We start from the raw sequence: 22,676 nt of genomic DNA on the forward strand, positions 1-22,676 counted from the left end.
TATGCAACACTGACAGTAATTGATTTGTTTCTTTATAAACACTCTCTTACAGATTAGATTTCAGTAGTTTGATAGTTTTTTTTCAAACTGTATTCATGTTATATGACAAATGCACTTGTAATAATGAATACAAAATACAAATACAAAAAGTATTTGAAAGGTCAAAAGAGTTTGACAATCAGCTTTAACCTCTAACAAATACTGTCAATTGTTTTTTTCCATTTTAAATATAACTCTTGAATTATTAACAGGCTTTAGTCTATATTTTTGGATTTAAATACAGATACTGAAGGAAAAATGACTGGTTTTGAAAAAATCTGTGTTGAAATAAAGACAATACAAAAGTCTAAACCATAATTTAATTTAGGCTTTTAAATCAGAAAAATGTGATGTGATTAAAAAAATACACTGAAAAACTATTCTGCCATATTGTTTTACAGGGTCCCAATAGGCTTACAGCAGCATCTAATGCTAAAAAATGGGCTACAGTATGATGACTGATGGTTGCCGTTGACTCTAGTAATGTTGAGAACAAATACTTCTTTAAAAAATAGTGAAAGATGCACCTAAAGCGTATGAGATACTTTATAATAAGGACAGAGAAGTAAGAATGAATTCATTGGCTAAAAACACCTTCACATAAACAAATACCTTAATGTTCATGCTCCTCTGTCATGATGCAACACACCAGCACTAAACAAACCTTGAGGGAGTTTCCTCTCCAGTGTGATTCATTATTATATGTATCATCTTACCCGGGGAGCGGAAAATCAATGGCAGCGCAACCAAAATGTCTGCACTACCCTAGTCATTGTTCTGCCTCTACGCCGAGTACAGCTTCTCTTGAACTTATGTGATGAAACTGTGGATATTTTTGTCTTAACAGCGCAGACGTTTTGATGTGACACCTGGATGATACCTGAGATCTAAAAGGTTGATTTTTGGCTTGATGTCTCTCATTTGGCTGATGCTGTTATTCTCAGGTAAGATGCTCTTTTTGGCTAACGAGATCACAGGACAATTGTATTTACTAAGTAGTGTGAAGTATTTATTTGTGATTTGACTGCAGGAGTTTGTTCCAACAATTTCTGCTTTGAGAATTTTCCCATTAAAATTGAGGTACTGTTGAGTTTTCAGACATTTTAAACAATATTTATTTGGACTTTGGAGTGACAGTTCTATGATTTATTGCTTTACTTATTTTATTTACATTATATCAACGACCACTCTCTTACAGATTCAGTTTCAGTAGTCATTTTTTCAAACTGTAGGCATATTTCATGACAAAAGCATTTGTAATAATGAATATGAATATGAATACTGTACTAAAGAAAAAGTAGAGTTATTGTGGCCACAGACCATTTATAAAGCACCACACGCATAACGTGAATAGTCTGTGATAGAATGGGCTGTGGTACTACTATAAATAGTAGCAGGAGTAGCAGGAGTAGCAGTAGTAGTTACGGCTGTGGCTCAATAGGTAGAGTGGTTCATCAAGTAATCAAAGGGTCACTGGTTCAATTCCCGGCTAGTAACCATAGTAGATATGGCTGTTGCTCAGCTATCGGAAGGCTCCCCTGCCTACTAGTAGTAGCAGTAGTAGATATGGCTCTAGCACAGGAGGTACAGTGTCAAGAAATCAGGAGGTCGCTGGTTTGATTCCCAGCTACTAGTAGTAGGCTACCTGTAATTGATCATCCATTAATCAGAAGGTCGCTGGTTCAATTCTTGTTTTTCTTAAAATGCCTTTGCCTTTTAGCTCATCTAGCTGAATGTGTGCCAGAGAAGCCGAAGAGATCAGCTCTGAACCAGCTGACCAGGACCCTCCTCAGGAAGTACGACTGTGGAGTTCGACCTGTTCACAACTGGACCAGCCTCACCAAGGTCTACATAGACCTCATACTACAGTCTGTCCTTGATGTGGTAAGTAAACTCTTACAGCTCTGTGCTATGAACGCACTGCTGCTAAAGTGCAGTTACAGATTCCAGTTTTTATCATGTTTTTGCATTTTGATATTTATATATAATGGTTTTGTTAGTATGCTCTGCTGAAAATTGTCCTGCTCCACAATGAGCTCATCAAGGGAAGTTCCTTAGACACTTAATAAAAACAAACTTCTCATAAAAACAAACTTCTCATAAAGACATTCTCCTTTCCACAGGATGGAAAGACCCAGAGCATAACTACAAGTATTTGGTACAGACAGGTAGGTGGTCTCACAAGGAAAACAAGCATTTTCCCCTCCAATTATCAACCTTAAACATTTCTAATATTCACACTATCAGCTTTTAACACCTAATGAAAAAAAAAAAGTTTATTTTTCAAATTTAAATACATATATTATACTATTTCGCCACAACCTTCCTCTGTTTTCAGATCTGGACGGATGAGTTCCTGGTTTGGGACCCGGAAGAGTTTGACGGTATCAATGAGATCTCACTGTCATCTGACGCCATCTGGATACCCGATGTTATTGTTACCGAATTGTAAGAAATTACTGATATATATCAAATATCAAATATTTTCAAAACTTTTTCATCTACACTGTCCATTAGTACCACCAGGGTCTAAAACAGTGTTGATGATTTTTGACATTTTTACTGTATGTGTATATTCCCAATAGGTCATTCTGATATACATGTGAGCCTGACCGGTTTCATATTCTGCCCCGTTGTCCACGTCTCACCTTTCCTCCCCTGTCCTTCACGTGTTCACAGTGTGGATGAAGGGAAGTCCCCACCGATCCCCTACGTGTACGTCAACTCCTCTGGCTGTGTGAAGCACTACCGGCCCGTGCAGGTGGTGGTGGCCTGCAGCCTGGAGATGTACGCCTTTCCATTTGACAAGCAGAACTGCAGCCTCACTTTCCGCAGCTGGCTTCATTCAGGTGTGTTCATGGCCTGTGATGTGCTGGTCTGTAGGCTCACTGAATTCAGGTTAAACACCTTTATATTTACAGGACAGGAGTTTTTACACCTGCAGTACCAAACTTTAACACTCTTAACGCAGGGTCATCTTAATAGCTTTCAAGTTTCTCCATCAGCTAATGGAGTTTGCTCAGTTTTACAATCAATAAGTTGCACCATGATAACAGCTCGTTGAATTCTCTAAATACTATGGAAAAGTTCTTCCTTTCAGTACTTTATTTCTTATCTTCTCTAGAGATGAAAAAGAGACTACGCTGTCCCACAATTCCTTGCAACCCTAGTTTACAAGCAGTCAGATTCTCCTAAGTCCTTTCTCATTCTCATTCACATCTTTCCTTGACCTCATTCCATCGAGATCAAAGAAAGGTATTAGGAATAAGACAAAAGACTTTTGACTATTCGATTGCAGTAAACAATAGTTAGACCAAATTGAGACAGCATTGACTGGGAAGGGGTCAAAAGTCATTTACGAGGTCTCAGCGAACTGCTGGAGAAAATAAGGAGGCCATTGATGTCTGACACCAGAGACCATCTTTGAACAGAGACAGGGGTTACAATTAGGGCCACAATTAACATTATCGATTAATCTACCAATTACTTGCCTGATTAACTGACTAATCATTTTGTCTATAAACAAAAAAAAAGCCCAAGAATTTCCCAAACAGAGTCCAAACCAAAAGAAATTACTAGCAAATACGTCAAAGGTAAGCAGCACATATTTAATTAACAACTTACTTATATGTTAATATTCAATTATTATAATAGTTGACAAAACTTACAATCTCCCTCCACATACGACCACCTGTTACCTGTTAACTGAGCTAACTCCTTCCACTCATAGACTGTAAGATGTGGTTGAAAGCTCAGAAAAAGCTAGTAAGTGAACCATGAGTTGAAATTATCTTGCCACACATACTTCATCACTAGCTTACCTCTCGGCCGCGGTGGTTGCTGTCTGACAGACACACCTGCAAGAAGAATGAAGTACAATTTTCACTTCAGCTTGTTTGCATGTCTTTGGACTGTTAAAAAAAACTGAAATAGCTGGATGAAATCCCCCAAAATGCCTCTTACTGTGAAGCAAAAGTGATGAACATTATTCAAAGTGGCAGCAGATTTTTACTGCTTTTCTTTATTGTTTTTCCACCCGCCGTCTCTTTTTACCCCTCATTATCTCTCCCTCTGCAGTGAAGGAAATAGACCTGGCTCTGTGGAGGAGCGCAGAGGCCATTGCTAATGATAAGAGGGAGTTCATGAATGACGGAGAATGGGAACTGTTGTCCATTCCCTCCCGCTACTGGCAAATCCACCAAGACAACATCGAATATGCCCACATCCAGTTCAATGTATGTGCCTTATTGTCTCAATCTTATACATTTATCACAAAGCGAATGATTTAAATATGAATTTTAATGTAAAGAAGAAAAAGACAGATACTTACACTGCAAGTAATTCTTATATAATGGTGTCTAATGGTGTAATACTGTGGATGTGTAACAGCTCTGTAACAAGTGAGCCAGTGACTGCACTGTGATGGCTGTGATTGCTTATCGATGGCGAGCTTTAAACTGTAGCCCTCTGTGGGTTAGTCCCCCCCTCCCCGCTGTGCGGTGGAATTGTAAAGTGTAAAGCAATTGGCCGCGACCTTCATGGATCGGGCTAGTGAGCTAATGCCAAATGATGAGACCGAGGCTGTTTCTGGCAAGTAAAGAGACAGATAGAGAGGGAGGCTGATAGACAGGGGAGGGTGAGCAACCATAATGAGACTGTCTCAGTGGCTGCCTGATCAATGGACTTCTTGTTAGTGGCGAGGAAAATGGCCCCATAGCCCATTGCAGGTGGAGAGCAGGGAGGGCTGCTATTTATTCAGCTCAAAGAGCGAAGGCACTTTGGTAATGGAGCATTTCATGGCTCACTGGGATATTGTTACGCCGTGGCAGTTTTGTTGCTAAAGGTAAAACTATGTCATATGAAAAGAGCTTCTGATGGAAAATGCCTTTGTTCATTTCCAGTTCTGACGAAATATTGATTTTAACAAAATCTAAGGGGAATCTGATGTAAGCAAACGTTATGAAACGACAGCTACAACACAATGGAACGTAAAAATGCTATGGTTCAACAAATACTTTCCAGACAAGGGGTCACAACGTAAATCCAAGAAGTCACAACTCACAAGATAATTAACATTTTAGGGACGTAGAAGACAAACCTGCTTCCTCAACACAAATTATTTGTGTACTTTTTCTTTCTTTACTTTTTTTCTAATAAATGATTGTATAATTCCATGTAATCCTATCTAGGCAAAGGAAACACATTAATTTAAAACAAAAATTTATAAAGATGTATTTGATGTACTATCGATAATTTACCCGCGTGCTTTTCCTACAGCAACAGGTCAAAGTAAAAGAAAACTATCTTCATGGTCAGACACTACTATAGGAGATGTGTGTCGGAACGTGTGAATGAATAGATAAATGACATTATTTCCATCAGATTTCAGCCCACTGTCCTCATCTTTCATTCAGGTGTTGATCCGCCGGCGCCCCCTGCTGTACGTGGTGGGTCTCCTCATCCCCAGCATCTTCCTCATGCTGGTCGATGTGATCAGCTTCTACCTGCCCTTGAACAGCGGTACACGCATTGGCTTTAAGATCAGCATACTGCTGGGCTACACTGTCTTCAGAGTCAACATGACAGATGAACTGCCCTCCTCTGCACTCAGCACTCCACTCATAGGTGGGATATTTGTAATTCGTTGTTTAGATAGTGTCAGTAGTTGTTTGTAACTGCCCTAAATGTAACTATCTACCAATTTTACTTTGTTTCAGCCTGTTTTGCACTTTTTTCCATTTTAATTTAAATTAATAACACCATGAGTGTTTTAAGAAAAGAACTATACTCAATTTATTCACAGGCATTTTAACCTGTTAACACCTTAATTAGATTATAAAGCTTTAAGTTTTTACATTTTATGTCACACAAGCTTTTTTGCTAATGTTTTTAAAGCACAAAACTTCCCGTGGAATGACTGCCAGTGTTTTTATGTGTATATTTTATATCCATCTTTTTTTTTATTTTTTAAAAATATTTTTAAGAAGGCTGCACAGTTAATCAAAGTATATACTAAATCATAAAATTACCAAGTGCAATATCCAAATCATATGAAGCCGCAATTATATGATACAGGTGAAATGTGTGACAAAATAGCTTTATAATGCTGTATTGTAGCTCTGCAGAGATGACCTGGCCTACGAATCTTGCTCTCCAGATGTAAGAGCACATAATTGTTTGGTACAGACTCCAAAAATGTCACATTGTCATGATTTAAATAGTTGTTCTAATTAATTGTAATATGTCAAAATCATCACATTATTTTATTAACAAATACACGAAAGAAACATTCAGGAATCCTGAATCCTCCACCGTGTGCGATAACATCTTCACATAGGTAAAGCTTTTCCTTTATTTCCATGTCCATTCAAGGTGTGTTCTTCGCGGTGTGCATGGCCATGCTGATGCTCAGCCTGAGCAAGTCTATACTGGTGGTGAAGCTGCTCTGCCACAGTGAGAAAGAGGTCAAGCAAATGTCAATATCTGCCTGCCTGCTGGACAAGTATGGCTCAGCTGGTCACGACTTCACTGAGAGCGCTTTAACCTCCATCAAAACCCTCGACTGCATCAACCCATCCGGAGGTAAGCTGCCAACTTAAAGACAGATTTTCCAAAAGTCCCGCTGACAGTCGATACCGCAGTGTGTTCTTGCTTTATGCTTCCATTTGCCACAAAGAGGCATTTCGATTTAAGGAAGCCAAGGCACTTTTTGTCTGTGCAAGAAAGTTTCAGATGCTGTCAATGTTCTGTTGCTTTTCTCGCTTCGACTTCCCCTTTTCCAACTAGAAATAACTTCTAACTAATGAATGGAGATTGATTAATGACCCTGAGAGCTGCTTAATGCATCCAAAGTCTTGAATTGTTTGATCACATGAAGCTGTGCAACCACAGTCCTGCGTTTCACTTTATGAAATCATCTTAAAGGCTAAGACGATCGTAAAAACTCCTCTTATCCGTCAGCTTGTGGGAACCTTTGTTTTAACAAAAGCACTTACAAGAAACCCTTAAGATAGAGCTTCAAAGTCTGAGGAGCAGCTGGCTATTCAATTTTGTTTCATCTCTGAAAAATTCCCAGTGAAAGTTTTCTATTAATGATTAAAGAGGGTGAAGAGCTGTTTTATGCCTGCTGGGATGAAACAGTCTGTACCAAAGTGTCTGGAGGAAATGGAGCCTTTTTGAAAGAATCACAATGCTGGTGTCAGGAATATTAATCATCATCACATTTATTCAGAGAAACAGCATAAATCAAAAATTGTGCACATTTTAAACCTTTGTTCTTCTCACAGATTATGAACTGGAGCCCTCACTGGAGGAGGATCTGCTGTCCCTGAATGAGATCCAGGAGGCTCCCTCCGGGCTGGAGTGGCTTCTCCAGGAGCTGGCCTTCCTCCGCCTGGCTTTATCCCAGGATGACACAGAGTCTTCAGCTCAGGATGAATGGCTGGCCCTCTGCTCTAAGCTCGACGTCTTCTTGTTCCGCTTCTACCTGTTTGTTCTGGTCTTGTATGCCGGTACTCTGCTGTCGCTCTGGGCCAGATGGAGCTTTGCCTGACCACACAATCAGAGGCATAATGATTTTTCAAATGTTGTAACTAAAAACATTTCCTACTCATAATAACTCATGTTTAACATATTTACATTTTCTGTGACTTTATACTCGGGACTCCTTTTATCGGCCTAGATTATTGACCTGGACGATATTCAGCATTTTTCTGATTATCGATATCCGTTGCTATGTGTCTGATTGCTGATAGAATACATTGATTCAAAAATGCACTATTATCTTGCACCAGTCTAAAGGGTCAAAACAATATGGGCCTACAAGTCAGAAGAGTTATAACTATAAAGCAGACATATTGTTATCGCAGCCCGAATATGAAAATATCAGTACATTTACAATCATTTAACTGCACTGTACATTTCAAAATTTAATTGAAACCAAACTTAATTTATTTAATGTTGGCTCTGATGCAACATCCGTTTTTCTGTTTTTCACTCTGTGGTCTCACTCAATGTCCCGCCCACAATACTATCTGATTGGTCACATGTCACAAGTGATAGCCTATGAACACTTATTCTCAACTTTGACACCAAGATTTTTTATTTTTTACTGTAAATGTATACTGGTTCAAATGATTGGTTATCTGTCCCCTTGATCACCGTGAAAAACCCTATTGATCAATCCCTTTATACTTCCACTCCACTACATTTATTTGACAGCTTTGGTTAATAGTTACTTCAGATTGCAGATTCAGATTATTCAGGTTTGAATTGACAGGCCATTACTTGTGGTATGTAACATAGTGTTGTGGGTGGGATATTGAGTGAGACCACTGTAGATGTGACAACAGACAGAGAAAGAATGCTTCCTTAGAACAAAAGCACACAAAGACACAAAAAACACATAATGATAATCAGAAAACTGCTCAGTATCGGCCCAATAATCGGTCTCTCTCTTATATCTATGTATATATACACTGAACTTGGTGGTCATATTTTTCTCCAAAAAAGTCAAAATTCAATAGAATAAAACGCAGGATCTACTTTATATTGTGTGCCAATGTGTTAACCAAAGCTTTTAAAAAGATATTAATACAAATCGCTCCTTACGTGTGTACTTTTGCTTACCTTTTATCAGTCACGATAACTTTTCACTTTTCAAGTTATTGTTTAGATCAGATGAGTCACTGAAGCTTCAGTATTATCTTGCTAAGCTCATTTTTATGTGCGTTTCTGTATCGGATAGTGTAGCTGAAGTGTTTGGTAATTAACTCTCATAGCAGAATCCCTGTCGCTGTTTGTTCTCATAGAGACCTCCTTTAAATAGCAGATAACATCCCTGTCGCAATTATCCACCAAATCTAACGAAGTATTTGCAATGAAGAGTTTCATTCTTTGAGGTCTCTCTGATGGAAATCACTTTATCTGATGAAACACTTTAAGAGTGCTGTAATCATCTCTCATTGCACTATAAAATGGTCCATGCAGAACTATAGTAGGTACGTTAGATGTAAGTAGAAGGAGGGAATTTGTTGATAACTGTAATGAATGTTTACGCCAGTAATTTGGATAATATTTACTGTTAGGCTTTGTTTTCTCTTCCAAATTGGTGACTTATCTCTTAGTTTATCTAGTCAATAAGTTGGATGAGTTGTTTATAACTGATACAAATGATTGCCAAAACTACAAAAATTAAATTCCAGTCGTCTGAAACTTTAAATATTCTGGTCTCATAACCTTGAGACACTGCACCGCCACTGTATAGCAACATCATAGTTTGTTTGACAGAGGCATCATTGCATCGGGTCTATAATGTTTTCCCGACAGTGAAGATTTACTCAGAGAGGTTGTATAATAAAGCAGCTCTCTGGAGAAGAATTCTCAGTGCCAGTCTGATGCTATGATATTGTATTCATACTTTAATCTCCGTCCCCATGCCACAAAATAGATCAATAAAACCCACTCAGAGCTCAGCTGCAGTGTCTCTATTCCCTGTTGGCTTCCTAATAGTCATGATAAGAATATCAAAAGTGCGTCATAGAAAACTCGCCGGTGGAAAGATCCATATTAATGCAATTTTCACACTATCTGCAAACCACTTCTTCCACTGGATCTGGTTACATGGTGTTACACAACAGAGCTGATGATAAATGTTTAGTCAGTGCTCTGATACTGTCTGTGTGAGGATGTTAATGGTTGTATCCTCTGTTCAAGCTTTGTTTTCAGTTTATTGTGAAAATAAATGCTATCTCATGATCATGGTTTGTTCTTTTGGAATAAAACAAATGTCTATAAAGTTGTACTGTGAATATAATACATGACAGAAGTAAATAAAAGCCTCAGAATCAAACTGGCCTATTCTTATTGCTGAAGTCATGAGAAATCAGTCCATTGTCAAATAACTATGAAAGTGTTTTTGTTCTGTCTTTCAGCTTTATTTTTACGTTTAAACTGGAGAGAATATCAAACCCTAGAAAAACCCAAATTCACTTATACTGGAAATCTCTGACTGGTTCATTTCGGCAAGTCATACCTATGATATCTTGCCTTCTTACACAAGGATATATTTAAATTTGTACCCGTTATACTCGGTGAGACGGTGTATGAACATCGACGGTGTGAAACTACTGGATTTATTATAGATGTACATTTGAAACCACTGGATATTTAGGACGAGACATTGGTACATTTTCCAGCCTTGTTAGTGGCAACAGACCCAAGTAAGCCGACAACATCTTTTCCTAACCCTAACCAAGTGGTTTTTGAGCCTAAACCTAACCAGACCATAAGCACCAAGTTATCACAGCATGACAATGAAAACTGAAGATAAACAAATATGAAGTTTCAACATATCCGTTGTTTGAAGAAAAGTATATTGCCAACATTTATTCTGGTGATAGCGTTGACATGGTTATATTTAATGTAACGCTGAGATTTACACTGCACAACAAAAAGTATGTGAAAAACAATAATGCTTTAGTGGCTAAAATGGCTGCGAATCCATGCAGCCAGGTTTCAAAATATCACAAACAGCCTTCCCAAAAGAATCAAGTCTCTTGTAGCAATAACTTCTGGACATGTTCACTGTCACATATGGGCTGAAATTTGAGGGATCATACACACACACTTTTGACCATGTTGTGTATTTATCAGTGGAGTTGTAATTTAAATTTTGTTTCTGCTCCAAATTCTGTTGTACATCACACATACAACTGTCAAATTACATTAGTTTTGATTAAATTATTTCCTTTTAATATTAGCAGCCTTAAACGTCTCAACATAGACAAAGTTAAGTTAAAATGGTAAATACAGTCACTGGTCAGGACATTAAATGCTGAAACTTTGCTGAAACACTACCAACTTGCCTCTTACTTGTTCTAAATCACTGTAACCGGCATTGGCGCATCACTTAATTAAACGATTACTCAGTCATGACATACGATCCGGTCACTAGCTTTTATTTCAGCAGTCTTTCATCTCCATTTATCTCAGTGAGAAACTGCTTTATTGAACAAGGAGGAGTGGCTTCAGAGTCGACTGATACACCCTCATGAGCTGAGTGACACTAACAAGGTTTTGATAGTGGATGAGAGTGAAGTGATGGATATAGTGGATGGTCATGGAGGATATGGGTGTCAGGCATCCAGAGGCCTTTCATCAGAGCGGTCGGCAGACCTCAGCAGCAGGAGAAGAAAACACAGGTGAACTGACACGATGAGACTCTCATCAGCTGGGACAGCACTCATTTTCCTTCTTATTCAAGGAGCATCAAGAGCCTGCACAGGTACAGCAGCTTCTGTTTTATACCCAATTATTATGTTGTTGAATATTTAAAAGACGAAATCCCTTTACTCTTTTGCCAGTAAAAATAAGTCTGAGTAAGTATTATTTGCATTCATTTGTAAACTTTCAATTAAAGGTTTACCAGACCAATTATTTCAGTCCATTTAAAAAAAAAATACAATACAGTATGTTGCTTCAAAATATAGAGTTGTTGTTTTGTATGATTTGTGCACTCTCATTTGTAGACATTTGGATTACAAAGACCAAGATGTTAATATCATCATTTTAGCAACTGCTTTAACCACTATTTACAGATAGTTGCATTTTCAATCAGACAGACCTTATTAAAATAAAACTATTAATTTCAGTGCAGTCAGAAAGAAACTTGTGCTGTGTTGCTTTTTGAAAATGTGCACGTTGGACTGAATATTAGAGGTAAACATTGAATTTTTTTTACTTCTTCATGTCGCTGCACATAAACAGATTAATATTTTGTTCATTTTCAGTAAAGAAACTGGGCGGCAGCACGGGAAGATTTGCCAATGCCACATTAGTGCGGCTATCTGAGTTTCTGAGTGCCGGTTACAAGAAGGGAGTGAGACCCGTGAAAGACTGGAGGACGTCCACTATAGTGGCCATCGACCTCATGGTTTATTCCATCCTCAATGTGGTGAGTTATGATGCACAAATGAAGAAGTCCATTCATGACTCATGACTCCTTTAATTATTACTTTATTTGCAGTATGTCATCTGCGTAATTATCTACATTACACAAACTTATGCAAATGTAATCTAAGATTACATGGTTATCTATGATTCGTAACGCTTTAAATTAACATGCCCAGGCTATGTGTAGATAAATGTACCTGTGTGAAGGATCCACATAAATGTATTTAATCACTCATCTGCCAGGCACAGTGTAAAAATACCATATTTTTAAACATGTTTTCAGTTATTTATTCGAAGCTTTATTACAAAATAATTCCATAAAAGCTAGTTGATTAATGTAAGTTTTTTCAATATGTAAATATATAATTGTTTTTTGTGTAATGAACATAATATAAAATCAATTTATAAATTACAAATATAATGAATATAAAAAACATTTTGTTCTAACACCCTGATGTCTTCTTGTATTCCCCTTCAGGATGAGAAGAACCAGGTTTTGACAACGTATGTGTGGTACAGACAGGTAAGAGAAAAGACAAATCAACATGCCCTCCATGTTATTCTATAGATACTACATCTGGAACAAAGCTATTTTGATTTACTGCATTATTTCGATATCAAATACCCAATAAATCAACTGCCTATAATAGCAAACTTAGAATAATTTGTTATTACATTCATTACAATGAAAATTCAAAAGTTTTAATTGTGAAGTATTTGTGTATTTTATTCTATATATTTAGATAATAACGTGTTTAACGTTACTAAGACACTAATGCTGACTGTGTTCACAACAAAAATAGATTATTAATATTATGTATCATATTTACATGTTGTTTTACTCATTTAACCTTTTCCATTCTTGAATAAATTTAGTCGTGGACGGATGAATTCCTGGTCTGGAACCCAGAAGATTTTGATGAAGTCAAACAGGTTTCTCTTCCTACCGCTAATGTGTGGGTGCCTGACATCCTCATCAATGAGTTGTAAGAACTGCTGCTGCAACTTCAAACCATTATTTCTAAAACTTATTTTATTCTACCAGGGCTGGCAGCAGCCGGTTTTTGCTCCTTTAAAAATATCGCTGTTGTCATTTTTGTCTCTGACCTGCAGTGTAGATGTGGGGAAGTCTCCAGACATACCTTACGTCTATGTGACACATGACGGACTGGTGCGCAACTACAAGCCCATCCAGGTGGTCACAGCCTGCACTCTCAACATCTACAACTTCCCATTTGATGTCCAGAAATGCAGCCTCACCTTCCAGAGCTGGCTACATACCAGTAAGACATTTTTAACTTACTTTAAAGACATTTAAATTTTGAGTGATTGGGATATAGATTTTTGTTTTCTTAATAAGTAAACAAAAGGAGAACGGTAAAATTATTTCCCTTTTTAAACATTCACAGATTACAGCCCGACTTTCTGGTTTGAGCTTTTTTTGGGAGGGATACTTTACAAATGGCAAAATTAATGAATCAAATGATCTGCCATTATACTACTTTCATACTTTTGATGTCATTCTGGCAAAATGGTGAAAACAATTCACTGGCATTCAAAAATAACATCCAACTCTCCTCAACTCTTCTCATCAAGACTTTAGTAGAACAACTGTTCTCTTCGGTTTATCCATGAACTCTCTCCTGCTGTGACGTGTGCTTAGAGAGCAGAGCGCTGGGTGATAGGTAACTTGTTGCCATGACTGTTTCACGCTGTTCCCATCATTGTGTTCGATCTGTAGTTGATGACATCAACATCACCCTGATGCGAACCCCGGAGGAGCTCAAGGAGGACAAGAGTGTCTTCATGAACCAGGGAGAGTGGGAGCTGCTCCATATACTGTCCAACTACAAGATCTTCAGTGTGGACAACGATGACTATTATGCTGAGATGAAGTTCCATGTAAGTATTAAGACTGGAGATTGTGAAAAGGCCTGCACGATATGGTTAAATTAAACAAAATCGTATTGTGATCACTTTGAAACATATTGTTAAATGATTCACAATAAGTGAGAAAGATCATTTTTGCATCACAATTTTCCTTTTTACTGAAATAATTATTAAAAGCAAGATGCTGTGCAATTTGTTCGGGTCTTTAGCAAACAAACATGCTGTTTTATGTCTGGAGAACAAGATTTGTCATCAGGGCATCTCTGCAGCACTACAGTACTTCATTATAATGTTGTTTTGTCAAATAAATAAATAAATAAATTGCAGCATCTGGGTTTGGACTTGCACCTTGATAATGTTTCAATCAATTGTGCAGCCCTAATTTTAATAATAGCTGTAGTTTGCTGATGATTAAATGCGGGTGATATAGTCCTAATATTGTGAATATTGTGAAAAATATAGATCTTAAGATCCCTTTGAAACCAGATTATAAGTCATTTGTCAGTAAACTTTGCCAACCAGTAAGGTAAAACAACAAACAACAAAATAAAGCAGAACAAAACATATCTGGCTCTTGCACAAACAATTAACTGACTCCAATTAAACTCAAATTCAAGCAGGTCACTTTAACCTTAAATCAGTTTGTTTCTCCTAACTCTGGCATAAAAACACAACACTTCAGCAAGCATAAAGTACCTACTACATACACTCACACACAAAACAATTATCACAAACAGTATTAAATAAAAATCATTTTCAACTTACAGCTCTGTTTCAGTCCTGTGTGGAACCGGCAGTAATGGAGGCGGACATCTTTGTTAGGGGCACCGAAAGCCGTTTCCGGTCACCAATGGCGCTATCTGAACTTGTCATGCTAACATCCCGACAGTCAAAGAGCTGTCTTCAGCAGAGGACCCGCACAGTTTCCGTGTCAGGTCGAAGCTCACACTTGACTCGTCCACTTATCCAACTAATGGTCACACAAATTAGATAAAACCACGCTAGTCGATGCTAACATTACCGAGCAACCTGCCGCTAGCTTAGCGGCTAACAGCGACACGATTTCAGTTACTCAGCGAGCTCGATACAAGTTCTAATTAAGCCTTATTTACTGAAATTAAGTAGCTAGATAAAGCACATGTTGGTGTCTTATCCTACTGCCAGTATTTTCCCTCAGCTTATTCAAACATCCTCTAACACTGCGTCGTGCAGACTTGGCCTTCATTTCCCTTTGTTGCTAGCTTTCTTAGTGAATCTGCCCGCCTCTCTTCCTCACCTGCTGCCAATCACAACCGGTGTTACTGACTGACACCTGGTAATGACCAATAAAAACGCACATATGTTAAATTAGAGCCTTGTTCTTATTTCTTATTTCATATTTCAAATAACCTCTAATATTTTATTCCGAAATGAATTATTCACTATTAGAGCTCCTTTTTTTTTGACTGCGTACATCTTATTTTATTACAGAACTAAATTACTTTTAAGTTAAAATAACTAAATAAATAAAACTTGAGAAAAACCTGCTGGCTATAAAGCAGTGTAAATCACTGGCCATGAACTAAAAAGATCCCTGATTCAAATCTGGCTACTGTCTCTCTACTTTTTATTTTGTGATCAACTTTTTATTGAACTATTTGTCACTCAATATACAAATACAGCGTACCATAGGTCAAGTACCAAGATTCTTGTCCATGTAAACGACAACACAAAACACAAAACTACATACAAGCCATCATTGCCTTTCCGTCAGACAAAAACAAAAAACACAAACGAAAAGATGGTAGACAGTAAACAATATGTGTGTAAGTTATTGTACAATCTAACAAGGTGACACATTATATCTGTGCGAGAATGTGTGCATTCGAAAGAGAGCTGCTGAGGATATCCCAAGCTTCTACAGTGGATGCCCTTGCTTTGTGGATTACAGCTAACACTCTTCCCATGAGAGCAATATGCCTAAAATGATTTAACCCTTCTGTTGAAGGAGGCTCAGGGGCTGTCTGTCTACTTTTCACCCTGTAATAATAAAAAAATGCCCCTAAATAGTACTAAAAAGAGAATAAAAAGAGTAGACTAACTGTGGGCCCAAATAATTGTGAAGGCTATTTTTGAGAAATATGCATGTTTGGCTTTTTTGTGAGGTGAACAGATTTAGTGCATAAAAACTGGAAAACAAAACCTGTGCTTAGTGATCATATCTGACAGCCAGTAATGGTGGTCAGAACAACCCATTAACTGTTTTTTATACAGTCCTGTTTATGTGGGCTATGGATTAAACCAAAGAGGCACAACATATTAACAGTAAGACACTCAGGTCACAAGCAGTTTAGCTCTCTGTTTCCAGTCTGTATGCTCAGCTAAACTGACCACGTTTTTTTTCACAGCAGTAAATCTACTTTTTTCCAGGTGGTGATCCGGCGGCGTCCTTTGTTCTACACTGTGAACCTGCTGCTGCCCAGTATCTTCCTGATGGTCATGGACATTGTGGGTTTCTATCTGCCACCAGACAGCGGAGAGAGGGTTTCCTTCAAGATCACTTTACTGCTGGGCTACTCTGTCTTCCTCATCATTGTTTCTGATACTCTGCCTGCCACGGCCATTGGAACGCCACTGATAGGTGATTGGGATCTATCACTGCTTATCAGCAGTTTTCTCAGGCAAAAGGATCATTTTCGTTTGTCTGAAAACAATCTTATTTTTACTCCTAATTGACGTTGAAATAAAAAAAACAGTATAAAGGTTAGTAAACTATGATGTGAGGAGAGCTCGGAACAAAATTGAGCAGCAATTACTCTGCAAGTCAAGCATGCAGGGACTGATTGTTGAGGACATAACATGTTCTGAGTGCACTCAGACTCAAGCACTGATTTCAGTGTTTTTGAGGACTGGAGACTAACTCAGCGTGCATTAAGCAATGCAGGGAAACATCCTCGACATGCAACCACAACATCATAGATCCATACTAACATTCATTCTCAATCCGTTGCCCTTTTTACAGGTGTATACTTCGTGGTTTGCATGGCCCTCCTGGTGATCAGCCTGACAGAGACCGTGCTGATTGTGCGTCTGGTGCACAAGCAGGACCTGCAGACCCCTGTGCCCCACTGGGTGAAGTACTTGGTGCTGGAAAGAGCTCCGGTCCTCTTCTGCATCCACAAGAAGCACCGCCTCTGCTCCAGATTGTCCTCCCAGGCCTCCGACCTGGACCACTACAAGGACAACAACTACGGCACTGGTAGGATACATCAGTGGATTCACAGTGTATTCAGGTTTTAAATCACACTTAATGCGACAGCAGCTAATTTCCTTACATTTACTGAATATTTTTGACCAGAAAAAAGGGTCATTCTCTTTGCTTGTACCTACTTCAATGAAAAACTACAAAAATATGCCTGTCTTTGTCCCATCCTGCAGCCCAGTGCACCCACCACCACACCTGTGAGATAGGCCGAAGGCTCAGCCAGCATGACAGAGAAGCTGGGCTGATCAGACTGGGCCTGCCTCCAGTCCCCTCCAGGGACCCCACCCCGCCTGTCATGGACAACATCCTGCAGGAAGTGACAGCGATACGCCACTTCCTGGAGAAGAGGGACAGGGCCCGGGAAGTTGCCAAAGAGTGGCTGCAGGTCGGCTACGTGCTGGACGTGCTGCTCTTCAGAGTTTACTTGGTGGCCATGGTGGCCTACAGCATCACACTGGGCACGCTGTGGTCAGTGTGGCAGGTCGCCTGAGTGTCTCCTCTGTGCTGCGGTGGACACGTGCTCTGCTGGTAGAGCAAATAATTGAAAAGGCCAGAGTTATCGGCTGTATGCCCTGTGTAGCTCAGTGGATACATGGAGGCACTCACATAGTAATGGAAGAGGGAAAGGCTTCCTGCAGTTTGGGCTTATGTACAAAACCAACTGGATTTGCCAATATATCCCTATAAACATTATTATTATCCTCATTATTTTAGATTTTATCAGAAAACTTTAAAGCTCCATGATGTTAGTGCAATCTGAGATGCCTGGGCAGAAATTTGCATACTGCTCCACACACTTACAGTATGCAGTTATTATTGAACAGGATGTGGCAACTAGTGGCAACTCACCAAGCAAAGATATTTTAGTTGGGGTAACCACTTTAAAATCGCCCAACCATCTCCCCATAAAACAAAGAAATAAATATGAATATACAATAAAATAAAACATACAGAAAGAACAACGTCAACAAACCTGGCAAATTATAGTGGGTGGTATTCTTTTGCAAATATAAAAACAGTTTCAGATTAAAACAAAACAAGACAGTTATTTACTTAAATTATGTGAAGAAAGGAACAGTGGACCATACAAAATAATTAACATATGTCTGTCTCTTTTGGTGGCTGAGGAGCTCTAAAAACCAATTATAGCAATCAATTACAGTAGTTTATCTTGTGGTCTGGTTGTATTTAGAAAAAATATTTCCTATTAAACAAATATGGAATATTGTCAAAATAATTGAATAACCTTTAAACACATAAAAACGTGTGAAGAAACCAGACAAATTAGGATAAAGGTCAAACCTGAAGATATCCAGCGTTGATCATACAGTAAAGAATACAATGTGGAAACACAGTGACAGGTTAATGGGTATTATGATGGTTGTTTCCTTTCAAATTTAAATTGTGCTGTTATTGCTGTGTAAAACATCTATCTATATATATGCAAAATAAATATTTACATGGATTAAGAAAAAAGTCATTTATATCAGTGTGGTAAGACGACCATGTATACTGAGGAAAACATTCGACTGCTTTCATAAAATGTTGGAAACTTGTAGAGTTTAAAATACATATCAATGTAATGTTTACCTTTAATGTACAGTATGTAAGTATACAGTATATCAGATGTGTCCTTGTAAAATGTATATTTGTTTTACCTTTTATTTGAATGTGTTGCTGTGTCAACAAGAGATGAGATGTAATTATATACAGTTAAAGAGGAAGAATATGTAATCGCATTTCAATAATTGCAACAATCTTTCATCCTTTATGCAGTTAACAATGTTCCTATGTGTTCAGCGACTAAATAAAGTATTTACCATATTTGCCTTACTTTTTATGGGAGGCCACCTGGGCCGTAACTATAGAAATGAAAAAGTCAATAAAACACTATATGAATGAATGAAACCATTTTCTAAATGAGCCAATACATTGTAAAACAATGTGAAATATGTTATTAAAAGTTATGTCGTCAATATCAGATGTTACTTGTTCTATTCTTATTCTTATTGTCACGATGACGAGCTACTTACCCTGACGTGGCACGTCCTGTCAGTGCAGATGCTAAATCACTGCGAAGGAAACAGACTTGGAAAATTCATATTTGAAAATTGCAACCATGAAATAAGAAATAGCACATTATTTTTTAGTATTTAAGTGGTGTTTATTTAGAAGTACTTATTTCCAACTGGTACGTTTATGTTTTCTGTGTTTATTATTTTCAACATTTTAATTTATAGCTTCGTCCCATATGGACTTCCACACTTTTGGTCTTTAGCATTTGAATTTCTCACTCACACTTGGCGTAATGTTTATCTACAAAAGATCCATCATCCTGTCCGTAGTTCATAGAATATTAAAGTAGGCTATGTACACGTTCCTTTAATAAATCTGTATGGTGTATTTTCATAAACAAAACTGAATTACTATTCTATGGCATCTGAAAAATGTATTTTCATGACATGATCACTGTCTCCAAAGTTTGCACTGCTCATAACTTAGTACAAAACTGGTAATATCATTTAAGTGCTACACTGCTGATAGTAAGTTGACTCCTGCAGTTCACCCCAGCAGCCAGAGGATGGCACCATGCACTACAGCATGAGTTTCCCTCAAGAGCAGTGACGCTACCACCAGGATCGTATCACTGAATATTACCATTTCTAATCAATGCGTCTGCTTTTATCTCTATTATTAAGTAAAATGAACACACAATGTGGTAACTTACATAAAACTGTCATTTAAAAAATTGACTCAAATCCCTTTTTGAATGAACATTAAAAAGGCACTAATTGCAGGAAAAAGTACAATACTTCTGTCTGATTTGTAATGTTGTAGAAGTATAAAGAACTACTACATAGAAGTACTTCAAATTTATGCTTAAGCACAGTACTTTAGTGAATGTACTACATAATCTCACAAGTCTCCAATAAAGCAGAATTCAGTCAAATCAAAACTGTGGGGGTAAAAGCTGGTACTGCAAGATTCAGCAGGCTTCAAAATATTTAAATGTTTGTTTTGAAATGATAATATATTGTTGCAGTTACACAAATAACATAAAACAGATGGGTGGAACAGGTTAAGACGCTTTAGGTAAAATAAGAGCTGTAAAAATGAGTTGGAAGCATGCATGAGGCAGGATGTGAGTGTGCCTCTGATGTCAAAAGCAAACACATTTTTTTATACCAGTCACCGCCCTGTCCAGACCTACAGTTTGATTGCTCATAGTCATGTGGTCGAGTTTAAAAGAGTCTGTTGTATCAACAGAGTTTAATTTACCCCTTTATTATCAGAGAACTTCAGGATCCTCACTTCAGGACTAAAGGCTGTCAATCTTAAGAATCCAGCCTTCAGATATGTGGGTCAAAGATCAGTGCCGCAACACAAAGGCCCTGCACTGTTCATTTTACCATCCTGACAAACCATTCACCAACCCCTGCCCCTTCCTTCCTAATACCCCAAAATAAGATCAAAGTCACACCAAAGCAACAAGTCCAACAAAACCTTTCACAATGAGAGTTTTTTTTTTCTTTTTCTCATTTCCTGTTTTTCTTTTCTGGCAAAATCTTAAAAAGTTTTTTGTAAAATAACAACAACAAACAAACCGCAGAGCTTCAATGCGTTCAGGGTGTTTTACTTGGGAGTGAGTACACAAGCGAACAGGGAAAGTGGAGAGCTGCCTCATTAGTTTCCAATAGACTGAAGTCAAGATCTGATCCTGTGTGCCAGAGAGAGGAAATGAGCAAATACTGTGGCATTATTTGGACGCACTGGAGACACTTTTGATAATGTTTATTTGTTGGACACACAGATGGACTTTATTGGGGACAAAATTACAGCAAACAGCTGACAATGAATTGTTATTACTCAGTCTGATGCAATTTGAAAAAAACATTAAAGGACCATTCTGGAGATTTTGTCATATTTTGGCTGTTTGACTACAAATCAAATATATGTAACATTACTTCTAAGCATTTTCCAAAGCCTACCATTTACAGTATGTGTCTCAAAGGAGTGCAGAATCAAGCAGGACAGATTTTCACAGCTGCATTGGTGTGACAACACCTCATTGTGAATGCATGTATGTCTGGTAATTAATGCATAGTTAAAGGTGAGGGAGTTTTTCTTTGTACTGTGGTTTCTTTGCGGCTATAGTGTGATTGCAGCAGTTGGAATAGTGAGGCTAAGATTTTAAAACTTGTACCCAAGACAGAAGACCACCAATTCACCAAATGTTTTTTTTTTCTTATTAATTTTTTGCTGCTTTATAATCAGCCTATTAAAATATGCCTCTGTGTTTGGAGAGGGTTCATCTTCTGAGGAACATGTTGGCACTAAAAGACAGGTCAGGTCACAGTAATCATCAGAATCGACCTCTGGGAATCCTGACTTAACATACCAAAATATATATCGCAATAATTCATTTTCTTGCCGTCAATAGCACAATTATTATTAATAATCATGTTCATATGAACATACTGGCTTTTTTTTTCTTCACTTGAAATGTAACTACGTACATTTACAGAACTTAAGTACAACTCTGAGGTGATGGTACTCAAATCAAGTATTTCTTCGGTGCCACTTTCTATTTCTACTCCTCAATATCTCTGAAGGAAAAGCAACATTTTATAACAGCCATCATTAAAAAATGGCAAATTTATAGTTATAAAGACTTTAGTTTATAGTTATTTGACAGTTAACAAACAATGAAATGCCTTACAAACCAAATATTGTATTATTTACTCATCTTATGTCCGTTTGTCACTAGTTACTCTACAAATTAAGATTTCTGCACCTAAAACATTGAGAGCTTATAAAATATGTGAATTGTCACAAAATTAATCTAACAAACAGTTTAAGTATTGCTAATCATTTAGTCAATTGATCAATAAGGCAATGAGGCAAAAATAAATAAATAAAATAAAATATATTTTTTGTTTTTATTCATTTCAGGAAATCCCATTGAGTTAAAGTAGCTAAAGTAACTTTCTAATGCAAAAATGCAAAAATCTTTAAAGTTGTAGCATCTAAAATGTGAAGATTTGATTCTTTTCCTTTTCATTGTTTAAACATTTTTAATTTATTATTAGTAATCTTGAATTTTGTACTGTTGGTTGGACAAAACAACATTGTGATGTTGTCACCTTGGGCTCTGAGGAATTACAATGTTTTTCTCCTTATTTTCAGAAATGTTACAAACCAGACAATCAATCGATGAATGAATAATCCATGATGAAAATAATCATTAGTTGCAGCTGTATACAAAGTAGCTCAAAATGAGCTCAACCAAATAGTAAAATCCTCCATTTACATGTAATGTATGGGTAATAATGGTCCAATGATCTAATATATAATAGTCTAACAGCCATATAGGACTTTTTTCTGGAATAACTTAATAACATTTTCCTGCTTATGCTTGCACACTTTTACTTAGGTAAGATTTTAAATGCAGGACCTTAACTTGTAACAGTGTTTTACAGTGTGGTATTAGTACTTTCACTGAAGCAAAAGATCCACATACTTCCTCCACTTCTGTCCTAAGCTTAACGCA

At 37.6% G+C, this 22,676-nt stretch overlaps 2 protein-coding genes across 2 annotated transcripts; both read left to right on the forward strand.

Annotated features, from left to right (window-relative positions):
* Positions 1–925: 925 nt before the first annotated feature.
* htr3b (5-hydroxytryptamine (serotonin) receptor 3B) lies at positions 926–7,591 on the forward strand (the record flags this gene model as incomplete). Its single annotated transcript, XM_084373208.1, has 9 exons — positions 926–983; positions 1,760–1,923; positions 2,163–2,207; positions 2,378–2,487; positions 2,719–2,888; positions 4,117–4,274; positions 5,454–5,664; positions 6,412–6,621; positions 7,326–7,591. Exons 1-9 carry the CDS (start codon positions 950–952, stop codon positions 7,589–7,591), a joined length of 1,368 nt encoding a protein of 455 aa, XP_084229334.1. The 5' UTR covers positions 926–949.
* Positions 7,592–10,919: 3,328 nt separating this feature from the next.
* On the forward strand, positions 10,920–19,032 carry htr3a (5-hydroxytryptamine (serotonin) receptor 3A). The gene is made up of 9 exons (XM_084373209.1): positions 10,920–11,240; positions 11,829–11,992; positions 12,470–12,514; positions 12,868–12,977; positions 13,105–13,274; positions 13,733–13,893; positions 16,291–16,501; positions 16,883–17,119; positions 17,299–19,032. Exons 1-9 carry the CDS (start codon positions 11,153–11,155, stop codon positions 17,613–17,615), a joined length of 1,503 nt encoding a protein of 500 aa, XP_084229335.1. The 5' UTR covers positions 10,920–11,152; the 3' UTR covers positions 17,616–19,032.
* The last annotated feature ends 3,644 nt before the right edge of the window (positions 19,033–22,676 follow it).

The sequence above is a fragment of the Pagrus pagrus genome, assembly GCF_965226575.1.
Source record: "Pagrus pagrus genome assembly, chromosome: 14".
NCBI classification, from domain to species: domain Eukaryota; kingdom Metazoa; phylum Chordata; class Actinopteri; order Spariformes; family Sparidae; genus Pagrus; species Pagrus pagrus.

Bases quoted from the DNA above. Each gene is read 5' to 3' on its own strand.
- htr3a (XM_084373209.1), top strand. From the start codon at position 11,153: ATGGTCATGGAGGATATGGGTGTCAGGCATCCAGAGGCCTTTCATCAG. The intron at 12,515-12,867 runs GTAAGAGAAAAG...GAATAAATTTAG, and splicing joins CGTATGTGTGGTACAGACAG to TCGTGGACGGATGAATTCCT. The intron at 13,275-13,732 runs GTAAGACATTTT...TTCGATCTGTAG, and splicing joins CCAGAGCTGGCTACATACCA to TTGATGACATCAACATCACC.